Raw genomic sequence first — 26,093 nt, forward strand, 5'->3', positions numbered from 1 at the left:
TGGCCCGCATTTCTAAGTCGCTGTGCTGGTTACAAGCCACACAAGAACCAAGTCAAGTCCGGTCAAATTCCAAAAGTCAGTTCACTAGCCGGCCGTAGCCAACTGGCTTCGTCTACCGGTCCAGTCCATATGTGCTGGGATGTGTGCGGTGAAGTTGTTGACAACGGCACTAAATAGCAAGATTCCGTAAAAACATTCGCACTAAGATTATAGTCTGCATCACCCACGTTGATCCTCTTAAAGAGCAGCCATCAAAGACACTTCTGATTTCCAGGTGCTGCGCAAACGCAAGTTAGTACGTTGGTTTATGACCGGCACTTGGCTTACTTGAAATTGATCTCGCGAATATTTTTCTTCAACGACAACCCGGAAATGTTCATAAAACCGTTCAAAATCAAGTCGAACGTCCGGCTCAGGAACACAGATCGGTGAGTCCTTCATTGTTTATTGTTGTGTTCTGTTGGTAGTTTCTGTACTGACGTTTGCAAACGGGATGCATGTCTGTTCGATTCACCTTGACCACTGTCAACTGGTGTCGCAGGGCACGAGAATTTTACGAAATGCTACACACTCCTAATGTTGTATTCAATTATAGGCAAGCCAAACGGCGCATTTAGTGATCCACGTCGTATCGATGCGTGTCTTGGGCCACCGTCACATCCTAACATCACTGCTTCTCTCCTTTGATGCAGCAAGCGCCTTCGTTCTCAGCTGGAGTCCCAGTACCCTCACCTGAGTGCTAGTCAGCTGGACGAGCTCTGCCCTGTCGGGCGAGGTGGCGAACTCTTCCAGCTGCGTCTGCTGTGCCACGGAGGCGAATCTGTGGTGGCCTACAGCCTTGACTCGGAGCCCCTGTTCTTCGAGCACGACGGGGGCCGCCTGGTGCCCAGCCTGTACACTCTGTGGCGCCTGCCCTCCATGCTGCCTTATGTCTGCACCTGGAAGCCAGTCCTGGAGCGGCTAGCAGGTGAGCGTGCAGGCATGCGTGCAAGCACTTCACTGCTGCTTTGAACAGCTGATTCAGCTGTCTACATCATGCGCATTCATGAGCGAAAATACTCAGACCAGTGCTGTCGTTTACATTTGCTATTTGCGCTGTCTAGTGGCGAGTCGTCTCCTGTCAAGAGCACTTCTCTGACAAATTTCATTGAAGTAATGCTTTCGACAGAAGACAGCTCACAACCAGACGGCACATATAGCGACTTCAGCTCATGCCCCTATGGCCTGTAGTTTTGCTCGTGGGTGTGCAATCGGCGTCATATAAATTACAAATGGTCCGCAATCATTACTGAAGGCGCAGTGTGCGCCCTCCAGCCATCACCGTAAGCAGGTCCGCTCCGCACATCTGGTCTGGTGGCGCTGCGTGATTTCTCTACATTACGATATTTTTGCCTCTGTTCTAGTTCAGATATTCGAAACAAAGGCAATGAAAATAAAAGGGAAACGGCCAAAAGTGCCCGACCTGCCTGCACCGGTGCCTGTCATCACCGCATCAGAATTAGAACACAAACAAAAATATTGCATTTTAAAGAGATCACCGAGCCCTGCCAATCTAGATGTGCACACCTGTCAATGCTGATGAATGGACAGAGCGCCCTATGCTAGTACTTGGGCCGCACACTCAGCTGTTCATGTTTCATTTGATGCTGATAGTATGTGCGCAGTAGTGTTCGCCGTTTCAGCTGTGAGTGGAAAAGCTCGTGACATACTATGTTATGCCTGACACTGAGGGACCGTAGCGTGACCACTTAATAGCAATGGTAGAAGCAGATTATGGTGCAATTAATGACCCACTAACAGGCATATAAGTTGAAGAGATATGCTTGACTGTGGTGTGAAATGCATTTCGTGGAAAAGGGAGACAGGAAGGAGAAAAAGGTGAAGCACTCAGTTCCAGCTTTTTTCCATCCACCCCTGGAGCCCTCCACTACGGCGTCTCTCATAATCATATCGTGGTTCTGGGACGTTAAGCCCCACATATGTATCCACCCTTGGCCCGGTTTCATTTTTAGCCCTTAATTAGCAGCCTCGCTTTGTTCTAGGCAGGTAGTGCACTGCTGGAACGTATGATCTGGAAGCAAGCTTCAATACGTTGATCTCAGCAATCACAGATTTAAGCCGTGTTCATCTATTTCAACAGCACAAGGAAGGACGGGACAAAGTAAGAGAATATACACGACAAGCTCTGAACCATGAACTAAATAATTTCTTTTTTATTACAGCGAAAAATATAAGTCAGAAAGCACAAAAAAGAAGTATACTGCCACACATTCTCCCAATTGGCAATCGAATAATAATTACAAAAAAAGGTCGAGTTGATGGTTTCAAAGCTTGCCTTGTAGCTACTCTCTTGCTGTCTGGTTCGTTCTTGCACTGTTGAAATTAACATTTACCAATGAGCTCACGTCATGACACTTCTGTAGTTGTGCACGTCACTTAATGAGAACCAACAGGCAATCAAGCCAAATAATGTATGGCGGGACGTTATTCGCAGTAACTATAATACAAATGGGAAGAAAGCAAAGTACATGGAAGGACATTTTGCCACTAGAAGGTATTAGAGCTGCGACCTTCGAATAACGTGTTGATGTCCTGCAATTGGGCTACGGTGGCAGTCGTCTTCCTGTCCACTTTCTTCAGCATAACTAACACGCCCGAGCTCAAATGCATGCTTAGTCATACCTGCCAGCTCTTCCAAATTTTTTTGAAAAATGTACAAAGTTCGACGTCACTTACGATTTTCTGAATCTTGCCTGAAAATATATTCAAAATATTTATTTATTTTTGAAAAAAAGGGGGGGGGGGAGCAGGATTGGAAAAATTAAAGTGGCGCTGCAGTGCCTGAGAGGGCAGTACATGCTCTTGTTGTTATCATCAGCAGCTGCAATGTTTAGTGACCTCTGTTGGCAGAGAACATTCTCTAGTAGGCAAAGTCTGCTAGAGCAGAGTCAAAGGAGCTATAAATTGTTGCCCAATAGAGATTTTACTGACTAATCTCTGGCAAATTATAGTTGTGAAAATGTGAGCAAGCATTTTGGTAAAGGCAAATCGCTTAGAGTTTGGAAAAAAGAAAAGCATGTTGGCTAACACGCCCTGTTCCTCGTCTAACTTTGAGAGTTTATTGATTCCCATGTTGCCAGGTTGTCAGCTTTTTAGATGAAAATAAGTCTGCTATATTTGAAAACTCGTTATAAAGGTATATTCCTAGCACTATATCTATTGCAAGACCATTTTTTATTTACTTCAAACCGATATTTTGTTTTATTTTGGTTCGTTATATTGAGGTATGAGTGCAGCTGGCTTGAATCCAGCTGAAAACATTGGAATCTCCTTCACCTATGGCAGGTGGTGCAGACTTCATGGCACCAGGGCTGGCTGGCTACAGCGAGAGCCTTTCCGAGGCTTGTCTGGGCGACGCAGTGGCTGTTCGAGTGGCCGGAGAAGGCAGGGCCGCGGTGGCCGTCGGGCGCCTTCTGCAGAGCCCCAAGGCATTAGTGGCCGAGCAGCGATCCGGTAAGGCCGTCGCCATCGCGCACGTTTTGGGTGACCAACTGTGGGCACACGGTGGCAAGCGGCCGCTGCCCCAGATCGACGGCGACAGTTGTGGCGAAGAAGAGGACGAGGAAAACCAGCAGCCAGAGGTGGGCACTTCCCGCCGGTTGAGGAATGCACCCTATTCACACCCAACCTCCTCTCCTTTTGCTGAATTGCACAGATTTTTTATGTGCACAGTCACCCAAATCATTGAATAGTGTATGCAAAAAATGAATTTGCTGTGCACCTGCATATACATTAATGAAAAGCCATGTTTGCACCCTATGGAGCCCATCTTGCCTCAATTAGTAGTTTTTATTTCCCACGTCATTTCTTTGAAGCTGCGTGTGCAATATCTTCGTGTTCCAAACTATGTGCTTGTTGTATGTGCTTCATATTGTTCTTGAGAAGTAAATATCGAGCGTGGAGTTGAAAACAAGTTTCAACACAAGCTGCATTCAGTTGTCACTTGAATACAAGATATTCTAAATATGGTATACACATTTTTTTTTTTTTTTATGGTGAATCGGTGCACCATGGGTAACTACGGGACATAAAAAAGACCTCTGCGAATTCTTACACTTTCAGTCCCCAGAAACGGACACCCCAGCGGCACTACCTGAAGAGAACTCTTCTGCAGTCGACGAAGAGCAATGCACACCTACTGAGAAGCCAGCAATGGCGGAAGTGCAGCCGGAGCCATCGGAGGATGCCAAGGAAGAGCAGCAGGTTGAAGAAACGGTAAGTTCAGATCCTCGTGCATTGTCCTGTGGCTTTTTTCGCGGACCAAAGGAGCAGACAAAGAACATGCTTGTGCAACATTTTTTTTTTACTGCTTTGCATATTGTGGCTGTATCACAATTTTTTTTTGAGTGGTTTCAACGGATGCTTGATGCATCTATTGTGCATTTTACGTTCTGAACGTCAGGCAGAATAGAGGACAAAGCAGTGTCAGAGTGTCTTCGTTCTTTGGCATGCATTTTGCTGGGAAGCAGGTGGTCCACAAGGTTGTTCATATGCAGTAGAATCTCGGTGAAGGGAAATCACTTAAGCAGCAATTGCCTCTAACTTTGTTGATGCTACATTGGGGTGCTGTGCCTCCACACATCTCTCAATAAACGAAATTTCTGTAAGGTGGAAAATATTGGCTTGTTTCCTGCAAATTTCATTTAAGGATTTTTTACAGTACATGGTTTTGAAATTGAATAGACGAAACACAAATGTGGTATATTCAAGTGGCATTCAGAACTTTCGAACATTCGCGCATTGTTATGTCGTGCAAGAATCTGTTGCCAAATTTCATCGCTGATTCAAAAATTAATTTCACTATTCTTGAACAGTCGAATCTCATTAATTATAACATGCTTAATTTGAACTTCCGGTTAATTCAAACCAACGCTGGGTTCCCGTCAAAGCTATGTGTATTCCGATGGGCGACAATGCCCTGTAATTCGAACGCGCAAGCACTTGTGATGGTTAATTTGAACATACCGTTCTCCAAAAATGCTCTCAGCACCACACCCAATCCCCCGCTGTGGCACCTCTGACACCTCAATGCTGTGTGCGAAGAAAGACAAGAAGAAAAGAAAAGAAAATACTGCAGCCGAATGTTTGCTCTCTCTCTCAAATGCCGGTCTGCAACGTGCCTGTGCTACGCTTTTCCCTTTTCCATACCTGCCACGTAGAGACCCTTCTCCTTTCAATGCCACGTGTGAAGAGAGAGAGGGGAAAAAATTTGTCGCGGTGTCTTGGCTTTCTCTCTAATGCTGATCTGCGACGCGCCGGTGCTACGCTTTCCCGTCCCGGCCACGTAGAGACCATTCTTCCTTCAAAGCTGCGCGCAAAGAGAGCAAAAAAAAAAAAATTAATAAAATCTGCCGCGGAGTGTTGGTTCTCTCTCAAATGCCGATCTGCTTCTCTCCGCGTGGAGACACTCCTCCTTTCTGGTCATGTGCTGGCCACGCTCCGGCTGCGGCGCAGAGGGTAGCAGTGGAGACGTAGTTGTTGTTGCGTCTTCAGAGTGTGGGCATTGGACATTACCGCACGCAGCTTCTCTTGCCAAGGTAGTAATACTTTGCAAGCTGCATGTGAAATTGATTGACTCGCTGCAAGGCAAACGTGTGCAGACACGCATCAACGATTGCTTCAATATAATGATGGATGTCCTGTGATTTGTGAATAAATGTATGTCTTTTGAAACTTCCCCCTCGTGTGTTAGCTCGACACACATGCGTCATTGCATGGTGAGCCCTCTGTTCATTTAGTTTTCATTAATTCAAACTTCTTTTAATTTTAACAAACTTTCTTGCTTCTTTGAGTGTGAATTATAGAGATTCGACTGTAGTTCGCTATTTATTCCCACAGCATGAGTACTTTTTGGTGAATTTTAAAAATTGCAATATCTTGGGAAAACAAAGCTCACATGATTGTGCTTACATTCTGCATAGGCCTTTCAGCACGAGTTATGATGCAGCATATGCAAATGTGTCAAATTCACACATCATAATTCTAAAGCACTCGATAACATGTTCCAAAAAAGAAAATGCATAGGTGGACTTGTGTGTGCTTCATTAATATATCCTAAGTTTAATCAGTCTGCAGTAGGCCGAATTCCGCTTTCACATTACAAGAAGTGACTGTTTCGAAATGAGAGCGCCCACCAACTCGCCCAATCAACAGTATCCACTATTGAGTGAATTGTAGGCTCAAAATTCATGTGTGATTTGTTTGATATTGTATTTGTTTCAGGCAAAGAAAAATAATGAAGACTTTAAATTAAAGGGAACCTGAAGGTACGGCTAAAAAAGGCTCCATTTACGAAGGGATTGAGAGGGATGCAGAATACCAAGTACGAAACCAATCATATCAAAGGCAGTTCTATTGAAGCAGTAGTTTCGTTTAACAGATTTCCGTTTATCGAGAGTCTGTACCTTTACATGTTGGTACAGGAATGAAGCAAGTGAAGTACCGTAGTGTCTTCACCGATGTGTTCACTACAGTCGTACCTGGCGGGTCAAGGTTAGTTTGAGGCATTGTGACTTTCCAGTAGGGTCAAGTTGGCCTCTCCACAATGTGTCTTGCTTCTCCTTCGCTATCAGTTGAAAGAACTGGCAAAAAAACAAGTTTCGTCCGCATATGTGAACTGTGCGCTTCTTTGGGTTGTTCGCGGTATTGCTGAGCTCGTCTCTTGCATTAGTCAAGCTGTTTGTTTCCACTAATCTGCAAAGCTAAATCACTCTCTTCTTGTCATTCCTAGACGGACACCATGGATGCCCTGCTGGAGAGCTGCGTGCTGTCGGCACTGCGATCGAAGCTTCCCCTGCCGTTGCTTGCAAGCAGCCTGTACAGCGGTCACGTCCTGCCACGCTGTCCTCCGGGTCGGCAGATCGACATCCGGCGTACTTCGTACAAGAAGCTGTCCACCTACCTGGCACATTTGCAGTCGGTGAGCAGTTGCGATCATGCCTTATTCACTAAACGCCTTCCGCTTTTCGCCACCATCGATATCGCACACCCCTAAACCACCTTTGGTATATTTTTTAACACTCCAAGTAAGCACGCACTCCTGCGCCTATGTCGAGAGTGGCTTGTCTCGGCGTTGTTACTCTCTCAATACACAAGCCAAGTCATCGAATATGTCACTATGCACTTGCACGGCCACGTTGAGTAGCAGTGCGCAACATTTCTGAGGCGAAATGTAGGCAGAAAAACTATGTCGCTTCAAAATGTTAATGATCTGGAAGCTGCGTGCATAGTTGCATGAGCACGCTGAAAAGTTGCTCAAGACATTCTGACAAGAAAGGGATCATTACATCACACAGAGGGTGTGCGAATTTAATGCATACCGCTAAAGCAGGCCTATATGTACATTTTTATAAAGTAATATTGATTATAAAAAAATAAACAATAATTCAAAAAGTAGTCGGCCACATATAGCAATCAATAGTCAAGTGGCTGGGTACAACGAATTGTTCATGTTTTTGCTGCCAGAGAATCCACAGGTCAGTTTTTACATCATTTAATGAAGAAATAAAAATATTTAATGACTTTGGGCCCTGAGGGTAAAATAAGTAGATAAATAAATGTCTACGTCTCACAGAATAAATAGGGTTGGTTTGAGTCGATGTAACGGACGATCCTTCCATCGTTGGAGTCATGTCGTTTCGTGTTCTGGACAGTTGTCGGTCCCTTTAACTGACATTTAGGGTGGAACACTCTACTTCGTTGTAAGAACTGTAGTGGAAGTTCCCTGAGCCCCTGCACTCATAGCAGGAATATAACAGTGTGACCAGTAGCGACTGGGCTATTCGTCGCTCAGCGGAGAAATGGGAAGCAACTTTCGTGACCCTTACTCCTCCCAGGAAGGTCTACTGGCACTGAAGGAGACCAGTCCGGGCGTCCAGAGCATTGTGTCGGTTCGCAGGGAACACCCTCGCCTGCGCGGCTTTGCTCAGATGGAACTGCCACCGGCCGAGCCACCCAAGAGGGACGGCTACCGCTTCCCCACCATCCGAGAGCTGCGCTCCATCACGGCCGCCGTGCTGCCCCTCTTCCCTGGTCGCAGGTGAGTGCCGTACACGAGTGGCTACGGCATTCTGCTTGGACAGGTTCAATTTATGGCTGCCGTGGCTTTAGGCTAGCTATCATGCACCTGCAACCTTCTTTTATGGCAATTATATGGACACTAGAGGCATACTTTTGCTGTCGTCGTTGCGTTCCGTATAAAGCCCCAATTGATAAGCCTGGGGGAACCCTCAATAACCACCCTCGGCTTTGTCCACACTGGCAGTGATATTACCCAGCAGTGAGAATTCTTGCACATGCGTCCAGTAGGGGCAACCGGGGGAGAGGAGGGTCGATGAAAGTTCACTGAGTTTGTTCATATGAGCGCCATGCTGTCCACCCGGACCAGGGTTTGCCAGCATGACGCGGAGGTCATGCTTGGAAATTTGTCTTATGTGTTGCCCTTGTCGCTGTAACTTTCTAAAGTTTTCGTTGTATTAATAAATGGTGTTTAGGTTATCCTGACGAACACTCTTTTCTTTGGAGTAGAGCTAACCCAACATACCTCACTCGTCATATGCGTCATAAGCTTGCGAAGGCTGCAGATGGACATGGCTCAAGCCGACGCTCCCCCCACTGGCAACCCTTCACGCTATTTGGCCTACTCCAGCGGGCGAAGGAGCATGAAAGGCTGCCAGTGGGGAGAGGGAGGCTGCATAGCTCAGGCATCAACCACAAAGTTTGATCGAAAGATTGCGGATGCAATCTCGTCTGACATAACTAGACTGCTCCTACCTTGTACGTGCTCTGCCCTCACCTCTTATCTCACATTATGGTGCTAGACAGCACGAAAAAGCCATATCCTCGCATGTCAGCATTTTGTAGTTATGCCACTTCAGAACCTGATAGAGTTGAGTCCTAGCCTCAATTCATTTAATGTTGCTATTTGTCCCTATGGCACTCATTGATTCACCCTTGTGATCAAACTGTGATTTTTTCTCTGCTTAGTCTCGTGGCATGGCATCATCTTTTTATGTCCAGAGCTTTTCAGTCATATCAGTTGTGGGACTTCTCATAGGCTCCGCGTGTCTGAGTCCGCATGCAGCATTGCTCTAAATCACCGAGGCCAATTGTTGCGTTACCTGTTTGCTGAAAAAGATGTGGTGGCAAGGTGCACATGTTGTCATTGCACCCTGGTGCCTGGTGGCATGTTCGTTTGCCTACCTTCACAACTCCTCGGTCCTGGTTAACCTCCCTGTCGTTCGCTTTATTCTTTCTCCCCCTCTTCACAAGTTTGCACATAAGCACGTTCAGATTTCGCAATGAAATTTTAGAACTACTTTGATTGGGGAGCTCTGGTTACATCATATTGCATTTGTGTACCATTTGACACATCATAGGACACAGCTTCATGTCCGTGTCCTATGATGTATGCGCTTCAACTATTCCATTGTGTTCTCTCTTTTGGCAGCAAAGGACACGCACTGGGACTCGATGAAGTGAGGGCCGTCATCAGGAGCTACGTGAAGGAAAACGAACTTCAAGATCCAGATGACAGAAGGTCAGTACAGCATATCATACCTCGTCCAAACTACGAAGTATGTTGTGGTTTGGATGTACACACTACCGATATTTATTTAATTTTAAACCTGAGCGAACGAGTGATGGCCATGAAATAATACGCGCCTTTTGATAGAGAGCAGTGACAAAATCAGCGAGAATACACACATGCGCACAGTGAAAAGTTTAGAGCAGCTATTTTCTGTCATGCTATCATGCGAAACGGATCCAACTCCGCGTGCTTTACTCTCCTGATTTTGGCTTGCGGGGGCAGATTTATTTTTTGCATCAGTAAAGTGCTGCAAGGACCACAGCATACAAAAATAATTAATTCTGAGTCGCATGTTGTAATATCAGCGGGTGTATATCACATCCTGTCCGGCTCGAGTGTGACTACATGGTCTTTTCTCCATAACTACTTCATTGCTGTGTTCAGAACAGAAAAAACGATGGGGATAATGGTACTCAAAAAAAGTGGGGTGGTGTCCAGTTCCTGGAACAGCCTAACAGAAGACAGTTGCACAGGACTACTCATGGCATGCGTGCATGTGTTATCTTTCACTTCACCCACTGCACTCAGTTGTATGGCACTTATCATCTCTGCAGTCAATACTTGCGCGTTCAGGTTAAAAGTTAAGAGGGTGGACCATGTAATGAGAAAGGTAAATTCTTCACTGCAGTCTGATTATAATGTTTCAACTGCCAGCATAGTGCACATAGAGCGGAAAGCACTGAGCCTTTTAATGCCTGCACGTTGCAGCTTGGTGAAAATGGACCCACGCCTGAGCGACGCGGCAGCATGCTCGTCGGAGAAGCTCAGCTGGGAGGAACTCTTTAACCGGGTGCTGTCGCGGATGCAGCCCGCGCACGAAGTGACGCCCGCAGACGGCGGGCGATCTACCATCCACCGCGGTGCCCTGCCCCCGATTTCGTTCACGGTGGCTCAACGAACGGGCAACAAGAAGGTGACCCTCGTCGAGGGTCTCGAGTCGTACGGCATCGACATTGCACACCTGGCACATGAGGTGAGCCCCTCTACTTTTCCCCAAGTGCAGTGCACTCTCAAAACTTCAAGCTTGAGGAAACCTCAGGAGATGGTTCAATTGCAAAAAGTTCGAAATATCTATACTTATTGTGGTTACCTCGCTACTCACCGTAGCGGATGATCACCGCGGGTTCACGCTTAGCGAGCCACAGGGCCGCAACTCCGTCACCTACTCGCGTGTAGTGCACCACTCCGCGTGCGCTCAACTAACAAGGCGTTTAGCACGGCGCGGCAAGACAGACAGTGTTCGAATAACAGAAATACACCAACACTTTGTTGCCTTTGGCAGGACCCCGGGCAACAGTACAATGTCCGCTCCCGGGACGCAGAGAGCAAAGGCTCCTGCACGCGGACGTTCATGATAAGGGGAAACCGCGAGCACGTCGCAGCTGGCAATGGCGAGCTTTGACACGCCGTTCGGGAAAAGGTCTCTTGGGGCTATGCTTCCCACTCTCACGATGGCCACTGGGCCTGGTTGCGAGAGTTAGGGCAAACCTCGTACGCATAGGCCTACGGCAGCTGCGGTTTGGTGTGGTGCAACCACTTCAAGCACCACGTACCGCTGTTGGCTTAGCGTACAATGCCGAAGCCAGCACTCAACTAAACACACCTGCCGGGATGTCAAGGCCCCCAGGCAGGCTACAATCCGGCGATTCCCAAAGGGGACGCGGACGAAAGAAACACGTGCTTACCCGGCGCCGACCAACAGAGGGGAGACCTTTCCGGCACGCACGTGACTCGACCTTCCAGTTCTCGTAGCCTCTGAGAACACGTGCCGCACCCGTGTGTGGCGCCATCTATCGCCACGCGCTGTTGCCAGAGCACGGGAAAGGGAAAAGGAGCGGCCGTACGGCGGAATGCCCGCAAAATGGTTGCGGATGGTTGCGGGCACGCCTAAGATCCCCACATTTTCAAAAATGTGGCTTTTGCATGTTTATTGCATGTTTATTGCAATAAACATGCAATGTTGTTTTGCATGTTTGCATGTTTATTGTTTGTCAGTGCTTTAGCAACATCATAGACAGCTCTGCATGATTGCCAGTATTGTTTTTAGACATTAGTGATCATACTGGTGCTTAATAATATACATCACCTGCACGCATATTCAATTGAGAGATGAAGTGCATGGTGTCTCGTGTCAGCTGGTAACCCCTTCTCATTCTTAGAATGCTTTTTTGCATGACACTTGTGTGCTGCGGGGAAAGTGAGTTTAGAAAGGGTTTGGCACGTGATAGATCATTGCCTCCTTTACTAGATGCCTGAGGAGCGGTTTCAAACAAGTGGCGCGTAACCGACACTATCATCACGTCATCTGCTTGGCGTCCCCCCTGCCTCCCCGCATCTCATGGGGGCATGCTAATCGAGATTTTTTTGAGGTCATCTATGGTGCACGATCATTTTGGAGGCAATGCAATATGCCAAATGATTGCATGTAGCACTAGAGATCAACATTACTGAAAAGAAAAAGAGAGGAAGGGTTTGCCAGCTGATTTGTTCTTCCTGCAGCAGGCATCTGGTAGCAGGCAATAGATAAATCCTGTAGCAGGCAATAAATGAATCGAGGCTTCACTGTGTGTGGAAATTCTTCGTTTGTTTTTGTTCTCTCTCTCTCTCTCTCTGCTAGTCAGCATGTGATCGTGGATGCTTCTGGTTTGGCTTGCTTGACCACATTTATTTATTTGCAACATAAAAAATGCCAATGTTTACATAGAAGGGCCAAAACCAGCAGACATGAATAAGCAGAAAGTTTGAATTTACCGAACTTGTGCAGTGGGGCATTTCGACTCGAAAACATAGTGATGCGTCAACCAGAAATGTGAGATTTGTTTGAAACAAACGAAAGTTTGAGTTATCAAGAGTCTAGTGTACTTCTGTAGAGTTTGGGTATGGGTGAGCTTGATAGCATTGCATAACCTTGAGTGTGATTGCGCACAAGCTAGAAGTTTGTCTAGGCTTCCATCTTTGTCCTCTACCTTTTTCCCAGATATACCCTCTATTCTTGGAAAGTCACATTTTGTTGATTTGTGCTTGCTTCATATAAAAGTTCTGGTAACCTTGAACTGATGTTGTGGTTCCACAGTGCATCAGATTTTGTGAAAGAAAACTTGGTGATTTAACTCACATATGGTGCCTTGAAAATGCATATCCTATGCACATACCACACTATCTCATCATGTATACACCCTCGAGGCTGTAGTGGTTCTTTGCATGGAAAAATCAGTTATCCAAGCCTTTTGGAATCGCATGAGCTTTTGCTCAGATTTTTGGTATAATTTTTTTTCTTCTAATATGTAAAGACACTTTCATTTGATGTTGCTGTGCATTCCGCATTGCACCCTCATCATGGCTTTGCACTGTTCATTACAACAGACGACTCATTTAGACTGGCTTCAATATATGGTGAAATCTCGATACAACAAATCTCAAAGAGCCACTAAAAATAATTCGTTATTTTGAAAAGTCATTGTAGTGAAAGTATTGTTACTTTCAGGCACCTTTCTTGGGTATGCCCCACTATGCCCTCTTTCAGTCAGACGAAATCGCGTAACAGGACCCCTGGCGGCAAAAGCGCCGACCCGGCGAGTTTACGGGGCCACAGCAGGAGCAGTGTGGTAACGCTTGAGCCTTGATACGTGGACGATGTCCCTTGACAGCAGAGCGGAAGAGGTTGATGGATTATCAGGGACAATTTCATATGTAGTGTCGGTCACTCGTCTAAGCACGCGGTATGGGCCCGTGAAACGAGAGAGAAGTTTTTTGAAAGGCCTGCATGTCGCGTAGGGGACCAAAGAACGAGGGAACCTGTTGGAAAGTGTTCGTCGCGATGCCGCTCGTCGTAACAATGCGTCTTGAGATGCCATTAATCTGCTGCGGGCAAGCTGACGAGCATGGTCAGCTCGGGTAATAGCGTCGCGTGCATAATCAGAAGTAGACTGCGCAGCGGCTGGCAGGAAGGTATCCAACGGCAATGTTGGTTCGCGTTCAAACAGAAGGTAAAATGGCGAGTACCCAGCAGTATCATGCCGGGAGGAATTGTATGCGAACGTCACGTAGGGTAGTGCAAGGTCCCAATCACGATGGTCGGCCGAGACGTATTTCGATAGCATGTCTGTCAGGGTGCGGTTTAAACGTTCTGTAAGCCCGTTTGTCTGGGGATGGTACGATGTCGTGAGCTTATGTTGGGTAGAGCAGGAACGCAGGATATCGTCAACCACTTTCGAAAGGAACGTACGGCCTCGGTCTGTCAGCAGTTGACGAGGGGCTCCATGCACTAAAATAAGATCGCGTAGTAGAAAATCAGCGACGTCTGTAGCGCAGCTTGTTGGCATGGCTTGCGTAACTGCATAACGGGTCGCGTAATCCGTAGCCACTGCGACCCACTTGTTTCCGGAGGCGGATGTTGGGAAGGGACCGAGAAGGTCCAAACCAACACGGAAGAATGGCTCCGATGGGATGTCGATGGGCTGAAGATACCCGGAAGGGAGTGCTGACGGCTTCTTGCGATGCTGGCAAATTTCACAAGCGTTGACATAGCGACGTACAGAGCGTGAAAGACAAGGCCAGTAGAAGCGGCGGCGGACACGGTCATATGTGCGAGAGACACCAAGGTGACCCGCGGTTGGCGCGTCATGGAGCTCGCGTAGGACTGTGGAACGCAGGTGCTTTGGTATGACCAGAAGTAGGTCGGGACCATTGGGCGATAAATTACGTCGATATAAGGTGCGGTCCTTTAAGGTAAACGTGCGAACAGAAGCGTCTTGCGGTGAAGATTCGAGCTGTTGTATTAGGCGGCTGATATCCGGATCGCGACGCTGCTCGTCCCCGAGATGAAGCAGCTGGGAGATGGAAAGAACGCAGCCCACAGAATCAGTGCTCGTAGGATCGCAGACGGCCACAGTGTAGCGTGACAGACAATCCACATCTTTGTGCAGTTTTCCTTATTTATACACTACGGTGTAAGAATACTCCTGGAGGCGGAGTGCCCAGCGGGCGAGACGACCTGTGGGATCTTTGAGGGAGGCGAGCCAGCAGAGAGCGTGGTGGTCGGTGAGAACTATAAATGGTCGGCCGTATAAGTAAGGGCGAAATTGCGCGACTGCCCACACCAGCGCTAGGCATTTGCGCTTTGTGATGGAATAATTACGCTCCGAGGTGGACAGCAGCCTGCTGGTATAAGCTATCACGCGATGCTGCCCACATTGTCGCTGAGCCAACACAGTGCCTATTCCGTAACCGCTGGCATCGGTGCGCACTTCGGTCGGTGCCGTAGGGTCAAAGTGAGCCAGCACAGGAGAAGAAGTGAGCAAAGTGGTCAGGTCGGAAAATGCTGCTGCTTGCGAGGGACCCGAGGTAAACGTCTCATCTGGTTTGAATAAATCTGTTAGGGGCCTAGCGATTTCCGCGAAGTACTTGATGAACCGCCGAAAATAGGAGCAGAGCCCCACAAAGCTGCGGACATCTTTGGCGGTTTTTGGCACAGGAAAGTCCTTCACAGCTCGAACTTTTTCTGCGTCAGGCTATACGCCGTAAGCGTCAACAATATGTCCAAGTATTGTAATGCGACGGCGACCACACCGGCACTTGGATGAATTCAGCTGAAGGCCGGCGAGACGGAATACACCAAGAATTTTCGACAGTCTCTCAAGGTTCGCTTCAAAAGTGGGAGCAAACACAATCACGTCATCCAGATAACAAAGACACGTAGACCACTTGAATCCATGGAGCAGGGAGTCCATCATTTGTTCAAAGGTGGCGGGGGCATTACATAAGCCGAAAGGCATGACTTTGAATTGGTAGAGGCCATCGGGTGTTACAAAGCCGTCTTTTCTCGGTCCATGGGGTCCACGGCAATCTGCCAATAATCAGAACGAAGATCGATGGAAGAAAAGTAGGCGGCACCATGGAGGCAATCAAGGGCGTCGTCAATGCGGGGCAGAGGGTATGCATCTTTCTTGGTGATGTTGTTAAGGTGGCGATAGTCCACACAAAATCGCCACGATCCGTCCTTTTTAACTAATACCACCGGGGATGCCCAGGGACTGGAGGATGGTTCAATAATGTCCTTCGCTAGCATCTTGTTCACCTCCTTCTGAATTATGCTCCGCTCAAAAGCAGACACTCTGTAGGGACGGCGGTGAACAGGGTTGGCATCACCTGTGTGTATGAGATGCTGGACAAAGGACATCTGCCCAAGAGGTCGGTCGCCAAAATCGAAAATATCCTGGTAGGCCTCGAGAAGATGTTGTAGGGCTTCAACTTGCGGAGGCGGAAGATCAGTGGCGATCATGTCTACAATTTGACGGCTGCCCGAATGTGTTGCGAGTGATGTGTGCTGCGGTGAAACAAGTGTGTCTAAGACAAGCACTTCAATTTGTGAATCGAGCATCGGACACAGGCGGGCCACAGAAATGCCTTGTGGAAGCATATGATTCATGTAGCCGACATTGACAAGAGGTAGACAAGTTTTGTTATCTGTGATGCTTAGCACCGTATAGAGCACTGCAACATTGTGCGCAAGGAGTACGCCGGTGAGAGGCGTAGCGTAATAGTCACCATCGGGCACAGCTGGTGAGCACAGAAAATCGACGTACGTCACAGTTTTGGAGGGCAGGCGAACAATGTCGCTGCATTGTAATCGGCATGTAGGTTGGTACGGGGCGGCACTGATTTGTGGCAGTTCAAGGCGGAGCCCACCAGCGGAGCAATCAATCAGAGCAGAATTGGCGGCAAGAAAATCGAGGCCTAGTATGAGGTCGTGGGGACATGTTGCAAGCACGGTAAAAAGGACGACCACTTGATGACCGGCTACGGTAAGTTGAGCTGTGCACATACCGACGACAGGGACTTTTGCACCATCTGCAACTTGGACGACACTGGTCAAGGGGGGCGTGAGGACCTTCTTCATGCGACGACGAAAACGCGAACTCATAATACAGACGTGAGCGCCTGTATCTATCAAAGCTTCAACATGTGTGCCATCAACATATACTTCTAGGGTGTTCCAGTTCAAACGTAAGGGCAACAGAGGATTTTTGGGTGAGGTTGACAGGGCAGCTTCACCTCCAGAAGCTGCGCAGCCTAGTTTTCCGGGGACATGCGGCGGTTAAACGATGGCGAGGGAGAGCGGCAACGCGTATTTGAACGAGAAGGGCGGCTTTGAGGCGGTGGCGACGACGGGACAGGGTGGCCATAGTCCTCAGGGGCAGTAAATGCTGTAGACTCAGTGTGGGTCGGATAACGGTGGTTTGGTGGACGGAATGAGTTACTGTAAGCGGGGTACGAGCCAAAAGACATAGATGGCCATTGGCCGCGGCAGTAACGAGCGATGTGTCCTGCGCGACCACAGCGGAAGCAGATTGGCTTATCATCAGCTGTTCGCCATTCAGACGGGTTCCTGGTTCGAATAGAGTACGGACGGCGACGTCTCATGTCCACAGAAGCTATCGAGGGACCAGTATTATCCAGGGTGGGTGCAGTGAACAGGATACCAAGGTTAGCGAATTCCTGGCGGACAATAGCCTGGATCAAGGCGACAGCTGGCGTTGAGGCGTCGGGCAACGTCGGTTTGTTGGCAGCCGGGTAAGCGGCCTCGAGTTCACATCGGACGATGCGCGTCACGTCTTCGGTTGTAGGCGGATGACAAGGAGTGGCTTCGCAAGACGACGTTGCCGCGGTGTTGGGTAGGCGCTGAAACTGCTGCAAAATGCGTCGACTCTTCGCCTGCTCGAGACGGCGGCACTGTTTTATCACAGCATCGATGGTCATTACGTTGGTAAATACAAGCAGGCTGAACGCATCGTCGTCGCTTCCTTTTAAAACGTGCGAAATCTTGTCGGCCTCAGTCATGTTGGGATCGGCCCTTTGACACAACGCTAAGACGTCTTGAATATAAGTCAAGTAGGGCTCAGTGGACGTCACGTCTGTGTACGTACAGCCAATTGCTTTCGGGCATCAAGCTGTTGGCCAAACGGGTTGCCAAAGAGGTCGCGGAGCTGTTGTTTAAACATTTCCCAGCTTGTGATTTCGTGCTCGTGGGTCTCAAACCAGATGCGAGGGGTCTTGTCAAGATAGAAAATGACATTCGCAAGCATAAAGGTTGGGTCCCAGCGATATTGCTTGCTGACGCGCTCGTACATGCTAAGCCACTTGTCCACATTCGCGTTGTCCTCTCCAGTAAAGGTACCGGGATCGCGGGGTTGCGTTAGGGCGACGTACCGGGTTGGTGGCGTTGCTGAGGTAGGTGGCGAAGCCGTATTTTCACCCGGAGCCATGGTAGCAGACTTAAGGAGGCGTCCACTGCGTAGCTCCGTTGTCAGAAGAGTACCCAGCACTTCCACCAAAATGTTACGTGGAAAATAACAGTTGTCAGTCCGCAGCCACAACGCAGCTCACTGACAACGTCCACTTCTTCACTCTCAGTCTGAGGCATCTTTCTTGGGTATGCCCCACTATGCCCTCTTTCAGTCAGACGAAATCACGTAACAGTATTAAAAATTTTAGCAAAAATCGCAAATGCAAGCACATGAGTCGCCTACCTGTGCTGTGTATATATTCGTGAACGGGTTATTCTCTAATGAGCGAGAAAAAATGAAACGCTAAAATATTACGAAACCGGTGCATGTTAGTTTGAAAAAGAGCACGATCTGTCCTTATGAGGGCAGCTTGGCTGCTAAAAGAAAAACTCTCAAAACGTGTGCGTCCTTCTTGTGCACTGCGAAGCATCGGCTTAAATACCGATTCTTCACGTTGGTTCACGAAAGCTGTTTAACGGCGTCTTCGCTCTCATCACCGTTTTCATACTTCGACAAATTGTATGGATCTTATTGGTCATCAGCTAAACTCGTGTGCATGCTTGATTGTCGAACTGTGCATTATGTTAAGCCATTAGCGAAGCACACACGGGTAATCATAGGTGACTTCATCCCATAGGTCACTCGTGCCATCGCATTTGTAACGCGATAGCGCTAGAGAGCTCGTGTCACAGAAATTCCACCATCCGCTTCAACATCGTTGGTTGTGAGCGAAAAATCATCCGTGAGCAAAAAATTGAGAAAGAAGCAAATAAAATAATGTATAAAATTTTTGGTCCTATTGAGGATTGAACCCGGGCCGTTCGCAAGGCAAGCAGGTGTCCTACCACAAAGCCACGATGTTACTTGCAGCTGCTTCAGAAAAAAAACGCTATATAAATGCCATGTTGTGGAAGGAATCTCCTTAACGCGCTTTGTTCCACAGGTGTCGCGACGAAAATGAGCCCATTCGGCAATTTGTAGGCGCATTTGGCAGGCCAACAAACTACGTCGAAAAAGACCGGGATAGTGCAGCCATCGCCGCTAAAAACACACAGGAACTTTCAAACAGCTCTAAAAATGCACAACCATGTCCATCTAGCGGAAAACATATCATGCCTTTCCAGAGGCGTTGATCAAGCAAACAGGTAGCGCTAGATAATGTTCTTCCATCTGTGAGGCATTGTGAGACTCTTCATGGCCTGAGATGGCAAGTGCGCGGCATTTATCTTGGAGGCCACGCGACTCTTGCTTTAAATAAAGAACCTGTATGTACCATTCGTGCGTGCATGTGTGTGTCTATGTGCCATCTGTGAGACATTGTGAAAAATGTGTCTCGACTACAGGAGAGTGCCGTTCTAGCAGAGGAAAGTGGCCACACTGCACAGCTTTGCTCATCGATGAGTGTGGGCGATACATTCATGTCAATTAGTGTTCCACAATTAGCGAGCCAGAACGATGCTAACGTTCAAGCACGAGCAACTGGGAGCACTACCCACATTGCCTCATCTGGGACACTTCATGCAGCATCTGTCTCAACTGGTGCTCGACGACGAGGGAGGCCACACGCGACTGATGCGCAAAACGCAGAGAGCAAAGCACAGCATGCTGAGGCTATGCGACAGAAGCGGTAAGAGAACTACGAATTGCTGGCTTAACAGAGCGAGACAAAACGACAGCGGCAATGGAGCTTATATGGTTCCGCGGTTTAAGCACAGGAAAGTGGCCAAGCTGCACAGCCTTGCTCATCGATGAGTGCGGGCGGGACAATCATGTCAAGTAGGATTCCAAAACTAACGAGCCAGAGCGATAGTAATGCTCAAGCACGAGCAACTGGGTGCACTACCCAGACTACCTTATCGGCAGAGGGAAGTGGCCAAACTATACAGTCCTGCTCATCGGCGGGGCTACTGGTGACACATTCTCGTCAACCAGTGAACAATCACTGTATAATATTTTCATGAAGTTGTTTTAAAAGTGCTGTTAAATATGTCGAAAACCTGTACCATTGCTATAGATACGTCGCGCTTGCGTGCATGCGTGTTTGTGTGCGTGTGTATGACAAAACATATTAATAAGTATGCACTTAGCGGTTGAAGGGTGCATAGGGGCTGGATTTCGCTATCGTGTTTAACTCTTAAAGGCGAAGCTTAAGGGTCCCCCAACTTTTTGACTGTCATAGCATTTTTTTTGTGCTGCTTTCAGAGCTCATCTTGGACATTCAACCACCAACGAAACGGCTAATTGATATGTGGGGTTTAACGTCCCAAAATCACCATATGATTATGAGAGACGCCCTAGTGGAGGGCACCGGAAATTTCGACCACCTGGGGTTCTTTTATCATCATTATCATCATCATCATCATCAGCCTGACTACGTCCACTGCAGGACAAAGGCCTCTCCCATGTTCCGCCAGTTAACCCGGTCCTGTGCTTGCTGCTGCCAATTTATACCCGCAAACTTCTTAATCTCATCTGCCCACCTAAGCTTCTGTCTCCCCCTAACCCGCTTCCCTTCTCTGGGAATCCAGTTAGTTACCCTTAATGACCAGCGGTTATCCTGTCTACGCGCTACATGCCCGGCCCATGTCCATTTGCTCTTCTTTATTTCAGCTATGATATCCTTAACCCCCGTTTGTTCCCTAATCCACTCTGCTCTCTTCTTGTCTCTCAAGGTTACACCTACCATTTTTCTTTCCATTGCTCGCTGCGTCGTCCTCAATTTAAGCCGAACCCTCTTTGTAAGTCTCCAAGTTTCTGCTCCGTAGCTAAGTACCGGCAAGATACAGCTGTTATGTACCTTCCTCTTGAGGGATAGTGGCAATCTACCTGTCATAATTTGAGAGTGCTTGCCAAATGTGCTCCACCCCATTCTTATTCTTCTAGTTACTTCAATCTCATGGTTCGGCTCTGCGGTTATTACCTGCCCTAAGTAGACATAGTCTTTTACAACTTCAAGTGCTCTATTATCTTTCTCGAAGCGCTGCTTCTTTCCGAGGTTGTTGTACATTACTTTCATTTTCTGCAGATTAATTTTAAGACCCACCTTTCTGCTCTCCTTGTCTAACTCCGTAATCATGAGTTGCAATTCGTCCCCTGAGTTACTCAGCAATGCAATGTCATCGGCGAAGCGCAGGTTACTAAGGTATTCTCCATTAACTCTTATCCCTAACTGTTCCCATTCTAGGCTTTTCAGAAGCCTAGAATGGGGTTCTTTAACGTGCACCCAAATCTGAGCACACGGGCCTCAGCATTTTTGCCTCCATCATAAATGTAGCCGCCGCAGCCAAGATTCGATCCCGCGACCTGTGGGTCAGCAGTTAAGTACTTTAGCCACTAGACCACTGCGACCAAACAGCTAAAAAACAGCCGTGTAATGAGCGCGCAGGTAAAGCTACTCGACGAAAACGAAGGCAACGGGGCGAACCCCGATGCTAGAAACAAATACCAGGTGATGATAGTGGCGACAGGGCTGTCTCACATATGTATAGGCTGGGCAGAGAGACAAGTGCGCGGTCTTTTTGATGATGATGACGACAGTGGTAGGTACTGAGCTGGGCATTATATTTACAGCCACGATAACGTTTTAACATCGTTACTTGGTATTTTGAAGTGTTGTTGGTAATATAAGGGGGACAAAACTCGATAACTTATTCTGAAACATTCGGTGTGAGAGGGATTTTTAAAAAAGTCATTAATATGAAAAAATCATTAATCTGAGATTCGCTATAACGAGATTTGGCTGTAGTCACGTATGAAACATTACTTTGTTTAGATAGGCTTTGTCCCTGATTTGCGCTCGCTCTAGAAGTCCTGACAGATTGTTGACTTGAGATCATCTGCCGTGTATCAGATGCCTGGTACATCTCCCCATGACTCTCATTTGCCTGTTGCACAGGTTCAAGTGGGCGTGGCGGCCAGCGTGTCCGTTACCCCTCTGGCCAATGGCAAGCAGCAGGTTCTCGTCCAGGGCAATCAGGTAATGCAAAGCACCGCCATTCAAGCAAGCAGCGCCCCTTTCCTTACTTCATGAAGACAAAAGACATGGGCAGTGTTGTGTCCAGTTTGTGCGCTTTTTCAGCTTTAATCTGGCCTTTATTTCAACCTTTGCCCTTTTCTGACCTACGGTCACCTTAGCTCCTGGCAGTGTGGAGAAAACAGCGCGAGAAAGAAAACTGCGCACGAATAAAAAAATGGGCACTCAGAAGCCACATTGCTGACACGTACCATATTTACGTGATTGTAACGAGACCACGATCGTGAATCGAGGGGTGATTTTTCTTTGAGCCTCAGAAGAAAGCATAGTAATTTTGGTATGCGATAGTAACGCATGGATCGACTTTAGATTACAAGAATCTACAAAAAAAAAAGTTGCGTTACATTTGAGTAAATGCGGTATTACAGAAGTTTTGAGCTGAAGAATTTTTAGGCTGTGCCTTGGAGTCACATGTGTAACTGAGAAAGGGGATATCAGAAGGAGAGGTTGAGCCCATCTTTCTTTCTTTCTCAAAATGAAATTGTGGCTGTTGTGTATTCTGTACAGCTTAGCCATTTTATAGATTCAGCTAGTTGCCATGTGTTTCGATTCTCATGATGTATCTCTCTAGCGATGTTTTCTGACCTCCTATTTCAGATGTATTTTCTATTCTCGCTCTTCGAAAATGCAGCACACATTCCAGCTTGTGCATTGTGCATGCCTGCAATGTGTGTTGGGAAGCTTCTTTATAGGTGAATAATAATTGTAATTGTTGCGGTTTAATGTCCCGAACCCACAATATGGTTGCGAGGGAAGCCGTAGCGGAGGCCACCAGAAATTTTGACCACGTTGTCACCAGGCTGTCAAAAAGACAGCCATGTGGGTCTTGTGTCGAATTTGCTGTGCTTAACTTTGCATCATGTATGAATGTCAGCATTTATATACTATACAGTTAAGCCTAGATATAGCATCAAATCTGAAGGGATTCACATGCATGTGTGAAATTATATAGAATAAATATTGTCTATATGAAAAATATATTCAAGGGGATTTCACAGCTGTTCAGTGTACACAGTAATCCGTTATATGTGGGTTCAATATAATGCAGGTTTGACTGTACTATATGATACGCCAAGCTTTGTGGTTTTAAAGTAGACTGTGCACATTGACCACAGCGAAAATGGATTTTCAGTACAGCAGTTTGGAAACTCTTTCATCCCTGCTGTGCACACGCGACTTGGCCTGTGCTGTACCCTCAAACTGACGGGAAATTCTGTCTTGCCGTGGCCAACACAGGTCGCTTTCATGGAGAGACTGCTGACCGGCTCATCGTACGGTGTGCCCCGCAAGTACCTCAAAGGCCTGGAACATGCGGCGGGAAAGAAGAAAGGAGGCACGCGAAAATGAACTTGACTGCCAACTTCACTCGTCGCAGACATTGGGGCAGCCCGACCAATCAGTCTGGAGTTGGGCCGCCTCCCGACCAATTGTGGGTCTGCGTTCTCTGGTCAGGAATACACATTCAATGTACACGGGTTGTGCGTGCGGCCGGACTATGGAGAAAAGGGAGCAGGTGTTCAACTGTGCCTGAACATGAACTGAACCTGGGTCACTTGTTCCGTGAGTGTCTACAGTGGTAGATGCAGCTGGTGTCTCCCGGAATGCCGCCCACCTGACAAGAATGGTGGCAGTGGTCTGTCCTTTCCTGAAGCTTTGGATGCAAGAGCCTTGCTCCTATTTGATGAATGAAATTTCATTTTCATTGTGTGCTAATTGACGGAGCCAATGAATGTTGATGTACAGGGAGGAATGGAATGCCTTCCCTTAATGCTCACTGCTCCACCGCAATATTGTAAAATCCATAAGTGTGATTGATTGATTGGATTGATTGATTGAACAAATAACCCTTGAAGAGGCATTAGGATGCAAAATGTTATATTTTGTGTATATACCATATTTACTGGCCTAATGAACGCACTTTTTTTTTTCTCGAAAAATCGGAGCAAAGTTGGGGGTGCGTTTATTACATGGTGTAAATTTTATGAAAACTTTTTTGGGAGAAGAAAAAATGTGGTAATGCAAAAAAAAGTTAGGCCACTTAGCCTTTCACAATTTACATATGCGTACACTGTTTGGAAACAGCTTCTTTGTTGCACTTTACTGGTCTTTGGTGGTTGATAGTGCTATCTTCTGCAAGCTGTCCCCTGGCCACCTGTGCACGCCATAAAAGCGCTTTGTGACTATATTTTCTTGCAATCGTTTAATTGCAACTATGGTATCTGCTTGTGATCTCGAGGGGCGCCCAAAAGCGTGCACTCACTGGTGAACCGGGAATGCAGGGACAGTGAGAGTGAATAAAAAAGAAAGTAGGCTAAGAAAGAAAAGGGGGGATTCTCAGGAAGCGAGTGAGGTGGGTTGGCATGGGCAGTTTGGTGACCTTTGCTTGCTGCGATGTCTCTACACTGGCACTTACCCCCACCCCTCAACCCCCCCTGTGGCACACAAATAAGATAGGGGACCTGCTGGGCACAGATAGAAAGAAAAGCAATAGACAGGCAGCAACCTGCAGGAGGAGGGGGAAGGGAGCCGAGGTGGTTGGGGGGGGGTTGGCAAAGTAATAAAAAATGCAAGAGATCCAATGGGCAAGGAGGCGCCATGTGTCTTTAGCGAAACTGCAGCGGATGAATGTAGGGGGTGTGTTTATTACGAGGGGGGGGGGGGGGGAATCCAAATTTTGATGACTGAAGCTGGGGGTGCATTTATTATGCGAATGTGTTCATTACGCGAGTAAATACGGTAAGTCATGAGAACATTAGACTTGACTGTCGAACCTGAGTGTAACGAATTATTGGTTCTAATGCAGTGATTGAGGAACATTGCGATTAAGACAGCATTAGCAGTGTATGCTCTTTGAGCTGTCACCTCTAATCTATCTATTTTTATGCCAGATTTACTTTGTTATGACAAGATTTGACTTTACCAAATGCCACCATGCTTAGGCATAGACAAATGCTACACTGGGCTTGGCCAAGGCACTTTGTAATCAAGGCATTTGGATTGTCAAGATTAGAGATGTGTTCTGTGCAGCTTCCCTTTGTCAGCAAAGGAAGCTGCTCTTCTTAAAAAAAAAAAAAAAGGTGCAGCAGTACTTTCATAGGTGCCTTTTTACTTCAAAAATAGATTAATCTCTTTGTATCGAGGTTGTGGCCGAGACACAGAATAATTTCTTTACATTTAATGTTCATGATGAGCATACGCATTACATGGTCACATTGGTGAGAAACATATTACTACGCTGTGCGATGTCTGGCTGGATCATTCACTATTTCTCAAAGAAACGGAACAGTGCAGGAGTAACACTGCCGAAAAACAGAAAGTGCCTGTGTTGTTTCATCTTTAAGTGGTCCTCTTGTACCTTTCTTTATTGAAGAATTTTAGATTTATCTCACTATATTCATTCTCACCATTCGTATCTCACCATACCAACACGCCCATCTGGCAGTCATTCTACATATTCATTAGTTCGCCAGATCAAGTATTCTTATTGAATGATTCAAGTGTACCCTTTTGGGTAGATCTCTAATATTCAGCTGCTTTTGGCAGTACAAAGGGTCCTTCGTTATGTGAACCAATGTATCGTCGAACAGTTTCAATATCAATGAGAGCTAACAGAATACCAAGGTAAGGGTTTCAGACACATTATTCGAAGGTTACTGTTCGAACTCCGCCGGCGGCAAGTTTTCTTTTTGTCCGCTTTTCTTTCTTCACACTTGCATTACAATTGCATTTATTAACATCATCCATACATTTCTTGGCTTAATTTTCTGTTATTTTTCATTAATGTTGTGCTTAATAAAGAAAACAGGCTCTTAAATTTGGAACAGGTTCAGTGGCATAGCATCAACCTGGTGGCCTTGGAGAAGAGAGGCCCAGTGTCTGTAAATATCTGTGTAAAAGATCTCTGAGGCCACCGAATGACCGCAATGGTGTTCATGTTTTTGTAGCATTTGCGTGCACGAACTAGAGCTGCGTGTAATGTTGTCACGAGGTAGTTGAACATGAGGGATCATCTTTTTATGTAATCACCGTCTTGCCTTTGGCTGTGGAAACATTGTGCATGCCTCACATGCTCTTCAGTGTGACGAGCAGCCACATTATTGTTGAAATCGAGAGAAGCCGGCGGTTT

General features: G+C 47.1%; 1 protein-coding gene across 1 annotated transcript; it reads left to right on the forward strand.

Annotated features, from left to right (window-relative positions):
• Positions 1-14: 14 nt before the first annotated feature.
• LOC119181336 (eukaryotic translation initiation factor 2D) lies at positions 15-24,574 on the forward strand. Its single transcript, XM_037432551.2, has 10 exons — positions 15-428; positions 693-967; positions 3,346-3,641; positions 4,123-4,275; positions 6,791-6,979; positions 7,896-8,098; positions 9,509-9,598; positions 10,358-10,622; positions 21,830-21,910; positions 23,204-24,574. The coding sequence occupies exons 1-10, from the start codon at positions 373-375 to the stop codon at positions 23,312-23,314; spliced, it is 1,719 nt and encodes a 572-aa protein (XP_037288448.2). The 5' UTR covers positions 15-372; the 3' UTR covers positions 23,315-24,574.
• Positions 24,575-26,093: the final 1,519 nt, after the last annotated feature.

This window comes from Rhipicephalus microplus, unplaced genomic scaffold, assembly GCF_043290135.1.
Source record: "Rhipicephalus microplus isolate Deutch F79 unplaced genomic scaffold, USDA_Rmic scaffold_24, whole genome shotgun sequence".
Lineage (NCBI taxonomy): Eukaryota > Metazoa > Arthropoda > Arachnida > Ixodida > Ixodidae > Rhipicephalus > Rhipicephalus microplus.